This window comes from Galeopterus variegatus, unplaced genomic scaffold (genome assembly GCF_000696425.1).
Source record: "Galeopterus variegatus unplaced genomic scaffold, G_variegatus-3.0.2 Scaffold745, whole genome shotgun sequence".
Taxonomy (NCBI): Eukaryota; Metazoa; Chordata; class Mammalia; order Dermoptera; family Cynocephalidae; genus Galeopterus; species Galeopterus variegatus.
In genome coordinates, this window is record NW_007726856.1 from 76,386 (window position 1) to 92,765 (window position 16,380).

Here is a 16,380-nt window from a genome sequence, read left to right on the forward strand (position 1 = left end):
TATTATTATTATTGACAGCTGGCAGGTATGAGATTCTGAACCCTTGACCTTGGTATTACAAAGCCACACTCTAACCAACTGAGCCAACCAGCCAGCCCCCAGAGAGCTTGTCGAACATGCGAACTGTCGGGTCTTACCCCCACAGGTTCTGATTCCTATAGTCTGGTGGGCCTGTGATTCACCCCACGATGGCTTATATGGATTATAAAACAAAAATATTGTTCCATATTGGAGCCCAGATTGTTTCCCTGAGAACATTAATTTCAAGAGATGGCTATAGATCTCTCAGAAAGAAAGGATGCCGCAGCCAGAAATTTGGTAGCATTAGACACCCTAATTCCCTCTTAGAAATTCACAATTTATTTTAGCACATTCAAGGTTTAAAAGTATTGCAATTAAGAAATCTCTGCCCAGACCTGCTTGACCATGGAACCTTTTCTAGAAGTACCTATTCTGTGCAATAGAGTGTGGAAAAATGTAACTGTAGGCCTATGGTTCTCAGACTTTATGGTGCTGGGCCCACCCCAGAGTTTCTGATTCAGTGGTTTCCGGTAAGGCCAAAGAATTTGCATTGCAAGCCCCCAGTGATGTCAATGATGGTGGTCCACTCTCTGAGAATCACTGCCCTAAACTCCTTTGTAAGCCCTGGCCCAGCTGAGGGTCCCGCTAGGCCTCCTTGGCAGTGCCTCCAGTGCAGCTCCCCAAGGAGAGTGGGAAGGTGGGGACCGAGAGGGGTGGGTGGCAGGACCCAAGAGAAGGGGCCTCCAGGAAGCACAGCTTGGAGGGGATTGGCTCCAGGGCAACATCACAGTGTGTGAGGATGGGCTCTGCTGAGATCCCATAGTTATGGCCAAGACACTGTAAAGCAGGGAGGTCACAACAGGTGACAGCAGCTGACACTCTGTGGTGGGCACCAGTGGCTGGACTTGCCCCCTACATTTAGGGCTGGAAAAGGAGCTCTAGAGGGTGTCAGTGCTTAAGAAGTCTGTTCTTGTGGAGGGCGTGAAGATGACTGCTGGTGAATGAACCAGGGCAACCAGAGCCTTAGAAGATGGGACCAGCAGTGCCCAGACTCCCCCCACCCCCCCGGTTCTTGGGCTCTGGCTCAGTGAGAAGCAGTGAGCTGGACCACCTGCTCCCGCACAGCCCTTCCCTCTGGGGAGAGATGTCAAGATTGCTTTGCTGGAACCCATCCTTCAGCCGTGATGATGGGAAACACAGCTGCAGGAGAGGGGTGAGCATGAAACAAGGGCGTGCACGGTTAAAGGCAGACATGAAAGCGACATATCTGTGGTGTGGTCTTAGGCGACAGGAGCGGTCCCAACACTCGCCGAAGCCCTTGCTTGCCTTGCTGCTGCCTGGCACTCCACCTTTAGAGATGATCCCTATCTAAAGGCAGACAGACGTTGCTGCAAAAGCTACCTCTTTATGTGGTGGTCAGCTGCCCGGCCACAGTGTATATCGCAGCCTTGTGAGTAAACACAGCGTGAAGAAGGCTGCCCCAAGAAGAAGGGCGTGACAAGTGTCTAGGGTGACGCTGGGTGAGGGCTGGGTATGAAGATGGGCGGGGGGAGAAGGTGAAGGTGGCAGAAGAAAGAGGCAGTGAGGCCTGGGCTGGAAGCGTCCCCCCACTCCCCTTCAGTGTCCCCGCCTGCTGCGTCCTCTTTCTTCTCTCTGTGGGACCTCCAGGCCAAGCAGGCTGCTGCCGAGGACAGAGGACTCAGGTTAGAAAAAGCTCTCTTGACAGTTGGAAAACAGAGCAGGATCTGGATCCGCTAGTGGAGCCTCTTGTTCTCAGGAAAATCGTTTTAAAGCTTGGGCTGGTGCCAGCAGGAGCCATTTATAGCACGAAGGGCTTGGGTTGGCTTCAGCTGCCTGGTGCAGAAAGCGCTGGCTTCTCTCTGCCCTCTGCTGCCTGCCCTCCCACTTCCTATGTCCGTCACCTCCACTGTCCTCCCTCAAAGCCGCTTTCTCCTCTCCCCACCACCCCTTTCTTATGTTCTTGCAGGTTCCAGTTCTAGATCCACCTCTGGCTTCTTGTGCGAGCCTAGACAAATTCCTTTCCTTATGTGGGCCTCAGTTTTCCCATCTGCAACCTGGACCTACTGCCTGCTCCCTTTTAAGCCCAGTTTTGGAGAAGGGCCTGCCTGCGCCTCCCTGCCCTGCAGTGCTTTCCTCTTCTGAGTCCTCGCCTGCTGGCCCTCTTTCTGCCCCAGAGGCTGGGCTTCGTGCCCGCTGGCTTTGCCACCCGCTACTGAGCAGGGGCCTGGCTGGCGACAGTAGCTCAGTTAAGCGTGGTTGGACTGAACGGAGCTGACGTGGCATCAACACTAAGAGCACAGGCTTTGGCATTAGAGAGAGATTGGTTTACACCCTGGCTGTGTTACTTGCTAACTCTGAGCTGTGGAAATGACTGAACTTTTCTGAGCTTTGGTTTCCCTGTCTGTAAATTTCAGCACCTCACTGAGTTATCATGGGGATTCCATGAGATGTTATTTGTGTGCCCACGGTCAATGTCAGAAGCCTCTTCATCCTCCCCTTATCCACTCCCACTTTCAGGTGGAGGTGGGGTAGGTCGAAATGCTCTCCTGAGTCCCCGCCTGCCTGTGGAAGTCCTACCATCCCTCAAGGACCAGCTCAAATGCTCCTCCTTCAGGGAGCTGTCTTCCTCTCCGTCTCTAGCTCTGGTGCTTGTACAACCCTTTATCTTATTTCAGCATTTAGTGGGGCCTGGGCCTGTTCACCCCAGCGGAATGGGTAGACCAAAAAAGATCACAGTTTATTTACTGGGGAGAAAAACTGTGCTGAAGATGTCCCAGAAAAGGCCAGCCTGGAGGCAGCACACAATGTCTCAAGAGTCCTGATCAGCAGTTCACATGAAGAGTAGAAGACAAAGTCCCAAATCCTCACAGTGGAAGGTGATTCACAGCAGATCAGGCCTCCAGCAAATAGCAGTGCCAGAGCTTGGGCCCTTGGTAAGACAAGGGAAAGAGTAAGGTGGGACCCTTTCTATGCACTGGGGCCCCTTGCCCTCAGGCAGGACAAGGCTGGCGGCCTCTGCACAGAAACAGTTACCAGAACCGAGCATCAGGGAAGAACAGGCAGGACTAGAACCCCAGGGTGATGTGGCACAATCCCACACTGTAGGCGGGGGAGGCTGAAACGTCCCGTGGGAAGGGACTTGGGCACAGGGAGAAAATCAAAGCTGCGATGGCTGCAGCTTTGGGGAGACCAAGGCACTGAGGTTGGCCTCAGTCTGGCCCCAGAGAGTCCCAGCCCTTTCGCCGACTCTCAGCCAATATATACACAAGATTGTTTGAGTCTGAAGGCCGCCTTCACCCAGAGCCTCTGGTTTCCCAGAGTAGCCTAGGGAGGAGCCAGACCTTCTGAATTTACAGGTGAGACCACTGTCATCCCCAAACACCTGTCTCCTGTGTTCCTCAAGTCTTTCCAGGACCATGGGTGGGCAGGTAGACGAGCCAAAGGCCATGTTTTCAGAGCCTTTCTCAAGGGCCTTTAATTGTGGCTGAACCATCTTCTATAGCTCCAGAGGGCTATTCCTAGACGGGTTCCTATTTGCCTATATGGAAACCTACAAGGTTGCTATACATCTCTTGCTTCTTCCACAGGACCTGCACAGTGTCTAGCTGTCATAGATGGTCAGTGGGCATTTGCGGAGTTAAAAGCAACACCCCCATAGTGGAATGCCCAGGGATCACGGGCTACTGTCACTTCCCACCCCCCATCCCCTTGTCAGCCTCCAGACAGTGGACCAGGGACTGGGCCGTGTTCACCTCTTTGTCTCATGACCTGTGGCTATTGAAGTGAATGGCTGCAAATCCATTCATCCCTTTGCCTCATGAGTGCACCGTAAGGCACGTGCTTGACACTTTGTGAGTTGATTGCTGGGGAGAGTCTCAGGGAGCCCCATGGAAAAGGGACCTTGGAATCAGAGTTGAATGACAGCTAAGGGGTGCTGGAGGCCCCTGTGACTTTGACTGTGTGCAGTGCCAGAATCAGTTAGGACCTTTTCTCTCCTTATTATATTCAAATAGTTTCAGCATTGGGGTCAGCTTAGTGAACAGGGTTTTCTCCAGCACTAGAAGTGACTCTGCACAGCTTCCTGAGCAGTGTCCTTCTGGATACATGAGGCTGGATGGAGGTTGACTTTGGTTTGGAGCTCTTCTGTGGACATTGGAGTGCAAGGCTTGGGTCACACGTGCTCAGAGGAGGGGCAGTCACAGAACTGAAGGCTTGAGAACTGTCCTCTCCCCTTCATTGTTGGTCTTCCTGTCCCCAAGCCTCTCTCCCTCAGTCCCCTAGTGCCTCCAAGGTCCTCAGAGGAGAATGACTTTGGCTTCTCTCCCAGACCCACCTAACTCCCCTCTGTGCCTTACCTTGGGGCCTCTCCCACCCAAGCTTTCAGCACCCTTCCCCCCACAGATAGGTTCCCAACCAGAGTACCAGCCTCAGCTTCTTCCCAGATGTCCAGGATTACATTTCCTTTTCTTTTTCAATATTATTATTTTTTGCTATTTATAAAAATAGTACATGTTAATGGCATAAATTTTAGAAACTATAAATAAGCACAAGAAAGAAAAGAATTAACTGCTCACAATCCAACACCTTGTAGCAATCACCAACAATTCTGTTGCCTTCTCTGAGACTCCCCTCTTCACATGGGCATGAATAGGTTGTAATTTTTAAATGTGCATACACTGTCTGTTCTCCTCCCACTTGTCCTCCTCAGCCAACCATTCATCATGACCATATTTTTTGTGTTATCAAACACTCACTCTTCCTGTGATATTTCTAGTGGCTGTACAGCATTTTGTGGTCTAGACACACCGTAGTTTATTTCATGGGCTTTGTTTTGTGAAGCATCTGAGTTGACTCCTATTTTTTACCAAATGAATGGAGCTGTCATGAAATTCTTACAGGTACATATTTATGATTATTCAGGACTTTACTTATGATAAATTTCAAAAAAAAATGTAAATACAGGATTAAAATATTTGTGCTTTTTAACACTTTGAATGTGTTTTACAAAATTGCCTTCCAAAAAGTCTCGACCTACTGACATTACCACTAGAAGCATATGAAAGTACATTGATTTGCCATTTGTATTTATTCTCATGTGGATAAACTATAAGATACTTTGATGTTAAATTGGAGGTGTTCATTTTTTTCTTATTGATTTTTAAGATCTCTCTCCATATTAAGGGTATTAAACTTTGTCTGCCATATATGTTAGAATGTATTTCTCGGTTTATCATTTGCCTTTCAATTTTTTAAATGACATGTATTGGCTGGAACTTCATTAATGTTTGCTTGCTAGACATCTTTTCTTACATGACTCAATGACATTTCAAACCCTACATATCCAAATGGTAATCTATTATCCCCCGTCCCTTCTACCTGCTCTTCCTGCTGACTTGCTTATTTCTGTTAATGTCACCACAATTTTCCTAGTCACTCAGGCTTGAAATGTTGAAGTCATCTTTGATTCCAACTTCTCTCTCTTCCCCTGCATTCCGTCAGTTGCCATCTCCTATAGATTCTATTTCTGCAATTTCTCTGGCAGGCAGCTCCTCCAGCACCCCAGGAGTTCAGGTTCTCACTATTTCTTGGCTGGACTTTGAAAAAGCCTAGGTTCATACCTTGCTTCTCCAATCCTGTCCCTCCACTCCTTTCTCCCCCGTGCCCCCTCTTGTACATGCTCCCACATTCATCTTTCTAAAGCAGAGCTCAAACACAGAACTCCCTGGTTACAGGCCAGCAACAGCTCTCCATTGTCCTTGTCTTTGTATTTAATTATAGCCCTTTAGCCTGGCCATAATTTCCTTTAACTGAATCTCCCACTATCTCAGCCAAGCTGCTCCCAGGCAAGCTCACTGCTTTCCCACCCCTTACCTTTTTGCTCAAGCCTCCAGAATTCCCTAGAATTCTCTCCCACCATGTTCACCTACCAAAATCCATTCAGAAAGCTCCTCTCTTACCCCCTCAGCTCTCCCCGGGCTTCCTGACTCTAAAGTGAAGTGGGTTCTCTCTCCTCTGTGCCCCCAGAACAATTCACTCTAATAGCTCTTGTAGATCAAACCTTATTCCAGCATCTGGTGGAGACGACGATGGTCTTAGAGTCTAGGAAGCACAGTCTCTGGAGGGCACGGGTCCCACACGTCTCCACTTCTTCCACAGGACCTGCACAGTGTCTAGCTGTCATAGATGTTCAGCGGGCATTCGTGGAGTTAAAAGCAACACCCCCATAGTGGAATGCCCAGGGATCACGGGCTACTGTCACTTTCCACCCCCCATCCCCAGCCTCCTGGGAGAGGGGATGCCTGTCAGCCTCCAGACAGAGGGCAAGGCCCCTCTGCAGGAGGCTGAGCTGGGCTGGCAGCCCTCAGGACCAGGGACTGGGCCGTGTTCACCTCTTTGTCCCATGACCTGTGGCTATTGAAGTGAATGGCTGCAAATCCATTCATCCCTTTGCCTCATGAGTGCACTGTATGGCACGTGGTTGACACTTTGTGAGTTGGCTGCTGGGGAGAGTCTCAGGGAGCCCTATGGAAAAGGGACCTTGGAATCAGAGTTGAATGACAGCTAAGGGGTGCTGGAGGCCCCTGTGACTTTGACTGTGTGCAGTGCCAGAATCAGCTAGGACTTTTTCTCTCCTTAATATATTTAAATAGAGTCAATATTGGGGTCAGCTTCATGCACAGAGCATTTTCAGCTTTAGAGGTGACTCTGTAGCCTGCACAGGAGTGAGCAATTGACACAGTCTATTTTTATCCTCCTGGAGACCGTGACCAACATCCCAAGCTGAGGGTGGGCGCACCTGCTGCATTCTAATGAGGCAGCCCCAGTTGCCTCTGCCAGCCAGCCCGGGATCTCGCCGGGCTGAAATTTAATGTTGCTAAACTGGGAAGTCTGCTTATTTCCCAGAGGTGGTAGCCTAGATACACCAAGAAAATGGGACCGTCACACTCCCAAGGCTCACTCCCCTCCAGCCATGGATGCAGGGCAGGCTCAGGCTGTGCCCACAGCATGATGGGGGAATGAAATCACTTGGATTTCTTGTTCTTGCTCTGTCCTAGGAGTCCTGTTCTTGCTGGAAAGACGATAGTAAGTCTGACCTGACCCAGCTCACGGATAAGGAAATAGAGACAGAATAGGGACATGATTTATGTAATCTGAATAATGCTAATGCTAATGATAAGGGACTTACTGTGTGCCAGACAATGTTCTAAAGTCTTTGCATGTAATAAATCATCCAAACTTCTTGACAATTCTCCCAGGCAGGTTTTATTGTGGAGGAAACTGAGGCACAGAGATGACAAATGACTTCCCCAGGTCACACAGCCAGCAAGCAGCACAGCTGGGTTTCAGAGCCATGCAGTGTGGCCCAGGACTTGTATTGTCAACAACTATACCATCTGCCTGTCACTGTCTGTTTCCCATTTTGGTAGAGCCAGGATAGGATCCAGGAGCCCTTATTTCCAGTCCCAGAGGATCAGCTACTGCCCCGCTTTGAGGTCTTTTCTGTGCCCTGCACATCTGATCTCTTCTTCTGGCTCAATTTTGCTTCTGCTGTGACATTTGAACTTCCCGGCTCCAGGAGCTCTTCTCTCCTGCCGTAGCCTGTGGAGGATCAGGGGGCAGAGCTGGGCCGAACATCAGGGTCGGGGAGCCCAGAAAGAGCAACCCTTGGTAGTATCGAGACAGGACGTTGACCATCGGTGCGGGTGTTCACAGTGCTGGAGTTCAGGGTAAACCTGAGAATCAGAAACCAGGGGGCGTGGCAACAGGTGTGAGACACCAGAACCTGAGACACCTGCATTTGGGGCCGAGTGCTATTTTAGCATGGTCTTACCTGTCAGGTGGAGAGAAGCCTGTGGGCTCGATCTCCTTAAGGTTGCAGGTGGGACTTATTTTCATGCCTAGCCCTCTCTTAAACACTTTAAAAATACTAACTTGTCTAATTTTCAGGAAAACTCTAAGAGGTAGAGACCATTTTATTCCCATTTTAGAGATGTGGAAACAGAGACCCGGAGAAGTTAATAACTTTGTCCAGGGTTGCATAGCTAGTGAGTGGCAGAGCTGGGATTCCAGACTTAGCAAGGGGGCTCCGGAATCTGCGCTGCAGCCGCCCAGCAGCACTAAACTGTGCTGTGCATCTTTCCCTCCAGCAGGCATTTCCTATTTTGCCTCTAAAGGAAGACATTGATTTCCCCATTTGAAAGATGTGGAAACGGAGGCCTGGATCAGCTCAGGTCACCCAACTGTAAGAGCTGGACCTGGGTTCAATATGGGTCCATCTGGCTGCTTGGTGGCCTGATGCCTCCCCCCGCAATTCACAGCCATCATCACTCAGGAAGGGCTGCGGCCGGGCTGGGGGTGGGGAAATGGAGAGGAGTGACACCCCGGAGGGCAGGACCTGGCTGCCACTGTCAACACTGGGCGCCCTTCTCTTCCCCGCAGGTGAGCGGCCCCCCCTCCCAGCCCCCGCAGCCCGCGGTCCCACCCAAGCCTGTGCAATGCGTCCACCACGTGTCCACTCAACCCAGCTGCCCGGGGCGGGGCAAGATGTCCAAGCTGCTGAACCCAGAGGAGATGACCTCCAGAGATTATTACTTCGACTCCTACGCCCACTTTGGGATCCACGAGGTAAAACATCCGGAGCAGGGCGAGGGGAGAAGCTCGGGCCTGCTGGTTTGTCGTTGCTTTCAGAGGCAGCACAGTGTGTTTAACTCTCTTCCATCATGAAGTCAGATCTCCCAGTGCCCCCAGGGCCCCTGAGCCTTTCTCCACCCCCTGGGCCCCTCTGGGAGGGTTCAGGCCAGGCCTGGAGCAGGTGAGCGGGTGAAAGGGTCTGTCTGTGTATTCCACAGGAGAGAGAGAGAGCGTGCGTGAGCGAACAAGGGGTGCTTAGCGTGTATTTCTTTTACATTCCAGCAGCTGTGCTTCTCCTCGGCCATAGACCCAGGTCATCAGTGGGGATTGGATGGCCTTGGTCCTTGCACTAGGAGCTCAAATGCTTGCAGCCAGAGTCCTGAGTCTGAAAGGGCCTTCCACAGGTCATGATGTTCATTCTTTAGACCATGAGCACTGCCAGGGGAAGAGATGCAGGAAGCTTCCCTGGTAACTTGGCCCAGATCTGGCACCAGATCAATTATCTGGAAATTCTTATGTCTAAATGCCTGTGTTACACCATAGCTGGGAAGACTTATGTTAGCTATGGAATAGAACCAGAGTCTCCTAATGAGAGGCTTCCTGGCTATAATAGGGGCATAATTGTGCCCCCTCTTCATGCCCCCTCCTTCATTATAATCTTTAGCACTCTCTGAAGCCACCCCAAACAAACAACTAGCATTTACAAGTGCTTACTAAGTGCCAGGCACAGTCCTAAGCGCATCGTATGTATCATTTTATTTAGTCCTTATAAGAACTCTATGAAGAAAATATTTTCATGATCCCTCACAGTACGAAGAAAATATTGAAAAAGGAACAAGTGTTTGCTTGCTATGCAAATACATTTTCAAAACAAGCCTCAAGCTCCCCTTCTAATTAGATGCTGCTGTAACTCTTCACGAATTGAAATGGTGATACCGCCATTGCCAGAGTGCATTTAATAATAATAATAATAGCCAGCATATATACAAATATACACTCACACACACACACACACACTACATGCTGGGTGTTGTTTCAAACATTTTATATAATTGGCCCATTTATTCCTCAGGTGTGCCCTGTGAGGTTGGTGGTACTGTTTGTCCTCATGTTGCAGGTGATCTAGTACCTCAAGAATCAGATCAACCCTCATGTCCTCTAGCTGTTTCCTTTGTGCAAGGCCACGCAAAGCGGGAGGGATACTAGGACCTTTGTTCAGTTCTGAGGGTCCTGAGGCTGTTGGGGGATCAGATGCCATCTGAAGGCAGAGAGGTGGACTGTTGCATCCTCCTTGAGCCTGTTCCCATTATGGTGGGAGCTGGGGATGGTCCAAAGAGCCCTGTCCTTGACCTGTGAGAGGCTCTGGAGGCAGAAGGGACACAGAGAGCTCCCTATCCTCAAGACTCTGTCACTAATTAAAGGGCATATCCCCCATGTGACAAGTTCTAATGGGCCTGTGACTCTGGGTACTCATTTTAGGTGGATTCCTAGGAAGAGAGAACAGTTCCGGGGACCCCAAAATGCCTCCCCTTGGACCTGTCTGAAATTCCCATCAGAAACCAATCAACCATGATGTGCATCTCAAGCCTAGACTTCCCCACAGATCCTCCCTGACTGGCTTCTCGGACACCTCCCTTTGAATTGCCAAGTTCTTGCTGAGCCACAGCTCTGGCACTTAGAATGTGCTCTCCTGTGCTTTTATTGATGTCTATAATTCCTTCAGGACTTGGCGTCCTCATAACCTAGGGCTTAGCACATTGTCTGATTTGCAAAGTTTTGTTGACGTGGCTGCTAATCTAGTCACTTAGGTGATGGCCTGGTCAGCAACCATGATCTAGTGCCCAGAAAGGTATGATTTCCACTTGGGAGAGGACATCAAGGGACACCAGATAAATACTGGGCCAGGTTCCCTCAATTTTGTGCACTGATAGAAAAAGTCAAACTTGCACATGAGCATATACAAACATAGTGCAGACTGAGAAGGGACTTAAAGGATCTTCACGTCGTTGGTAACATTTCTTCAAGAAGAGTTTAGCAGCCTTCTCATCAGGAAGTACTTCTGCACACTAGCTTAAATCCCTGCTGCTGCTGCTACCGGCCACCTCTAGACCCTGGCTTCTAGGGAAATGCATAGGGTCTTTAACAGAGGGCAGCCAGATCACCTTCCTTCACCCCTGAGGTTTTCCTCCGCCCTGTTTTTGGTCTCCAAGATCATCTGGTAGGAAAGGAGGTGGGGGCGTGTGGATAGAATCTAAGTATTATTCTTTGCAGAGAGAAGGCTGCTCACTTCTTGTTATTGAGATCGAGGGATCGCTGCTCCATGCCAGACGGCTCGCGGGGGCCCCTTTGCCTCCGTGGCCTGGGCAGGGCCCACATCTCACCATCTGGAGCCGCGCTGGCCATTTGGTGGTCTTCTCCCATCTATAACAAGATTCCTCTCCCATCTATAACAAGATGCTCAAATGGGCTGGCAGCGGTGCTGCCAGTTTGCTGATTAACAGTGATCAGTCGTGTTGAGGACACACAGTGCGCAGGGATTGGGTTTGATTAGTCTGCAAATGCAAAGGAGAATGCATTTACTGAAATGCCGAGTGGGGGAGGGGCTGTGGGGCTTGGGGACACAGCAGGAAGCAAGTTGGGACACCTCTTTTCTTCCCATCCCAGCTCCATCCCAGACCTTGGTCTCCCCAGGAGAACGGAATCCTGAGCAGGGGCTGAAGGGATGGTCGTGCTTCCTGAGGCCACCACCCAGGTGGAGGGGGCAGGCTCCATGGCCTCCCAGACCCCAGCTCTGCATTCCTAGCGTCCCTGACAGCAGGCACTGGCCTGTCACCTCAGCCTCCAGAAGAATCCCTGCCAGCGTGGCTGTGCTCCCAGCCCCTGAGCCCTGGGCGCCAGTCGCACTCCCAGCCAGCTCCCTTCTTTTGACAATCTTGCTGCAGGTCTTTTTGAAAGAGTCTCCTCTTTGGGGCCTCATTACCCAGCAATTAGTCAATGTGCTGTCATGTGTTTAATAGGCAGGAAAGCGGGGAGACAAAAGCCATCCATAGCTAGGGGCTGGGAGTTGTCTTCAACCAAGACTGGCATGTTCTTGTGTGAAATGTCTTGGGACCTCTCTGGGCTATTCTCCCGGGATAATTAAAGAATGGGGAGAGAGAGCTGTTGCTTTTGGCAGGCCAAGTAGGGAAAGCCGTGCTAAGTCACAATTTCTGCTCTCCCAGATCTTGTATCTTTGGACTTAACCCCTGGGGTCTGGAGCCTTAAGGGAAGGAGGCAACGGCCAAAGAAGAGGCAGCAGGCAATGAATTGAAGAGGAGACAGTTTGGGAGCTCCCCATTAGCAAAACAAGATCTCCAGAGGTACTCTGTCAATCCGACTCCATGCAGAAAAGGCAGTTAGGGCTTTTAATTGTGGTTATGATTGAGAGATTTCTGAAAACCATTATCTCTTTTCCCTGGTTCGCTGCTCACCCTCAACCATTTCCCTGTATGGGTGAAGAAAGGGGCTGTAGTTGTCGCAAAGAGCTAGACCTAATGATTCTGTAAAACCTACTAAGTTTACTTAATCATCACAACAACCCTACAAAGTAGGTGCTATTATTACCCCATTTTCCGGATGAGGAAACTGAGGCACAGAAGGCTAAATGACGGTCTTGGTCAGAGAGCTCAAAATCAGTGGAGATACGATTTGAATGCAGGAACACTGGCTCCAGAATCTGTGCGATTAGCCACCATACTGAACTGTCTCCCTGCTTACTGAGCATCTACCATGCCCCGGGCCTGGTTCTGGGGACACCATCTTGCAGTCTGTGGTGCTTGGTCCCAGAGATCTCCTGGAGGGAGAGGCTTAGGCTCATCTTCAAAGTATTTAAAGCCAGAAGTGAACTCAATCTAACCAAACCTCCACCTTATTCCACCTCTACTAAGAGCAAAGATCTGAGCCCTCGGCAGTATAGGAAGTCCAGCTTCAAGGCTCTGCCTCCTTCCTACTTTCATATCTCACCAGCATGCCCCTATGACCCAGCCCAGCTGCAAAAATGAGAGAAAGGGGATTCTGGGAAACGCAATTCCACCTGGCCAGGGAAACACATCACAAAGCCATCACCACAGGTTCACACAGACCTCCAGAGACATGCAGCAAAACCTACAGAACTAAAGGGAGAAAAAGAAAAACCCCCAATTATCGTTAAATACTTTCAACACTTCTTTCTTGGTAACTAATAAAACAAATTCACAAAAAGCCAGTAAGGATGTAAAACATTTGAAAAACACAATCAAAGAATCTGAGCTAGTTGACATTTACAGAACATTGCATCCCCGAACTACAGAAGACACATTCTTTTCAAGTGCATGTGGAAACATCCACCAAGATAGATCACACGCTGGATCATAAAACAAATCCGAATAAACTTCAAAGGATTGAAATTGTGCAGAATATTTTTTAATTATAATGAATTAAATTAGAAGCACAAAACAATAAAATTTTCATAAAATCTCTAAGTAACTGGAAATTAAACATCATTCTTCTGGATAATCCATGGGTCAGAGAAAAAAATCACAAGAGGAATTAGAAAATATTCCAAACTAAATGATAGTGAAAAACGCAGCATGTTAAAATTTGTGGGATGCAGTTAAAGCAATATTTAGAGGGAAATTTATAGCTTTAACTGCTTATATGAGGAAAAAAGAAAGGTATAACATTAACAATCAAAGCTTCCACCTCATGAAGATAGAGAAAGAAGAACAGAAAAACTGAAATAAATTGAAGAAAGGAGATCATGAAGATGAGAGCTGAAGTCAATGAAATAGAAATCAAACAATAGAGAAAACCGGCAAAGCTAAAAGTTGGCTTTTGAAAAGGCTAATTGAGTTGATAACACCCAGCTAGACCCATCAAGAAAAAACAGAGAAAGCATAAATTATGATACCATACATGGAGGCACGGACATCATTACAGGTGGTTCAGACATTCAACAGGTAATGAGAGTCTGTTATGACAATGTTACGCCAACAAATTTGACATCTTAGATGAAATGGATCAATTCCTTGGAAAAATACCTTGTCAAAACTGACATAAAATGTGTAGAAAACTAAAATAGCCCTCTATCAATTAAATAAGTTGAATTCATAGTTAAAAACCTCCCCATAAAAAGAGCTCCAGGCCCATATGGTTTTACTGGTGAAGTACGCCAAACATTTAGAGAAGAAAAATATCAATCTTACAGACCTCTGCAGAAAATATATGAAGAGAGAACACTTCCTAACCTATGTGATGAGCCCAGCCTAACTTTGATTATCAGAGAAGGTAAGAGGAAATTACAGATCAACATCCCTCAGAAATAAAGATGCAATATCTGCAACAACATATTAGTAAATAAAACCAAGCAATATTTTAAAATGATACTACATTATGACAAATTGTTGGTTCAAATCTGAAACCAATCTATGGGAGTCCAACACATTCACAGAATAAAGGAGAAAAGTCATATACCATCTCAATAAATGTAGAAAAAGTATGTGACAAAATTAAATATCAATTCATGATAAAAACTTTTTGCAAGTTAAAAATGGAAGGGAACTTCTTCAGTCTGGCAAAAGACATTTATAGAAAGCCTGTAGCTAAAATTATACTTAATCGTGACATGTCATATGTTATTAGAACGAAGGAAGGATGTCTGTCCTCAACTCTAGTCAACATTTTATTGGCAGTCTTTGCCAATGCAATAAAGCAAGAGAAAAGAACAAAAGGTAAAAGGCATAAAGATAGGATGAAAGAAGCAAAATTGTCTTTATTCACAAGTGGCAAGATATTGTATGTAGAAAAATAAAGAAACCTAAAACAAGAAAACCTATTAGAAGTAATATGTGCAGTGAGCAAAGCTGCAAGATACAAGGTTAATACATATATCAACACATTGGGAAATGAGATTTTTAAAATGCCACATACAGTACCTGAAAATAAAATAGTTAAGGATAAATTTAATGAAAAAAATGCAAGACCTCTGTACTGAAATCTATAAGACATTCCAGAGAAAAATTAAAGAAGACCTAAATAAATGGAGAGCTATATCGTGTTCTTGGATTGTAAAACTCAATATTGCTGAGATGTCAATTCTTCGCAAATTGATCTATAGATTCAATGCAATTCCATCCAACTCCAGGAAGCTATTCTGTATGAATTAACCAGCTGATTCTAAAATTTACATGGGAATACAATGGACTTAGAAAAAACAAAATAATCTCGTTAAAAAAGACCTAAATTGGAAGACTCACTACTTCATTTCAAAGTTAATATAAAGCTACAGTAATCAAGCCAGCATTGAATTAGTACATCAATGGAACAGATCAGACAGGCCACACACATGTACAGTGAATTGATTTTTGACAAAGGTGGCAAGGTAATTCAGTGGGGGAGATGATAGTCTATTCAGCAAATGGTGCTTGAACCATTCATTTGTATGGAAGAAAATGAGCTCACACCCTTAACTTATAGCACACACTAAAAATTAATTTGACATTAATTATAGGACTAGAACTAAACACTACAACTATAAAACTTCTGGAAGAAAACACAGGAGAATATCTTTGTGACCTAGGGGTTGATAAAGATTAGACAGGACACAAAAAGCACTAACCATAAATGGAAAAGAAAATCCTGAAAAACTGATCTTTATCAAAATTAAAAACTGCTTCTCAAAAGACAACTTAAAAAAAAAAACAATCCACAGATGGAGAGAAGATATTCCATATCTATATATATGGACAAAAGGCTTGCTTCCAGAATTTATAAACTCCTACAATTCAGAAAGACAAGGCAAACAGTTCAAGAAAAAAAATAGGCAAAGGACTTGAACAAACACTTCACAGAAAAAGGGTATATATGAATGACGAATAAGCAGATGAAAAAATTATCTACTTCACTAATCACCAGGGAAATACAATTAAAACAACACTGAGATGTCAGTTCCTATCCGCTAGAATGGCTAAAATTAAAAAGACTGATATAATAGTAAGTTGCCGGATGTGAAGCAACTTGAACTTTCGTACATTGCTGGTGGGAGTATAAAATAATACCAGTATTTTGGGAAACTCTTTTGCAATTTCTTATGAAGTTGAACTTGGACCTACCCAGCAAACTCACTTTTAGATATTTACCCAAGGGAAATGAAAACATATATTCTCAAAAATACTGATACAGGAATGTTTGTAGCACCTTTATTCATAATAACAAAAAATTGGAAACAATCCAAATATCCATGAAGCAAATGGATAAATATATTGTGGCGTGTTCATACAATGGAATGCTATTCAGCAACCACCACCCCAAAGAACAAACCTTGGATACGTGCAATAACACGAATGAATCTCAAAACTTTATGTTGCACGAAAGCCAGACACAAATATGGACATCCGGTATGATTAAATTTACATAAAGTTCTAGAACAAGCGGAAGGAAGCTTTGGTGATAGAAATCAGATTATTCATCATCTGGGTGGGGCTGAAGATTGACTACAAAGGGGCATGAAAGGCTTTGTGGGGTGATGGAAATGTTCCATATACTGGTTATGGTGGTGGTGACACAGCTGTACATTTGTTAAAACTTTTATACTGAACCATACACATAAAATCTGTACTTTTTCTTGTATGCAAATTATACTTCAATAAAATTGATTTCTAAAAAAAAAAAAAAAAAAAAAAAACCCCCAAA

At 46.4% G+C, this 16,380-nt stretch overlaps 1 protein-coding gene across 2 annotated transcripts in view; it reads left to right on the forward strand.

Moving 5' to 3' along the window:
• The first annotated feature begins 8,486 nt into the window (after window positions 1–8,486).
• PRMT8 (protein arginine methyltransferase 8) overlaps window positions 8,487–16,380 on the forward strand; it is a 48,135-nt gene continuing 40,241 nt past the window's right edge. Inside the window, exon 1 of one of the 2 annotated variants that reach the window (XM_008572012.1) lies at window positions 8,487–8,667. In XM_008572012.1, coding sequence (XP_008570234.1) covers window positions 8,587–8,667 — 81 coding nt within the window. In that variant the 5' untranslated portion in view covers window positions 8,487–8,586. The remainder of the gene's footprint in view (window positions 8,668–16,380) is intronic. The other variant, XM_008572011.1, reaches the window with a different exon arrangement.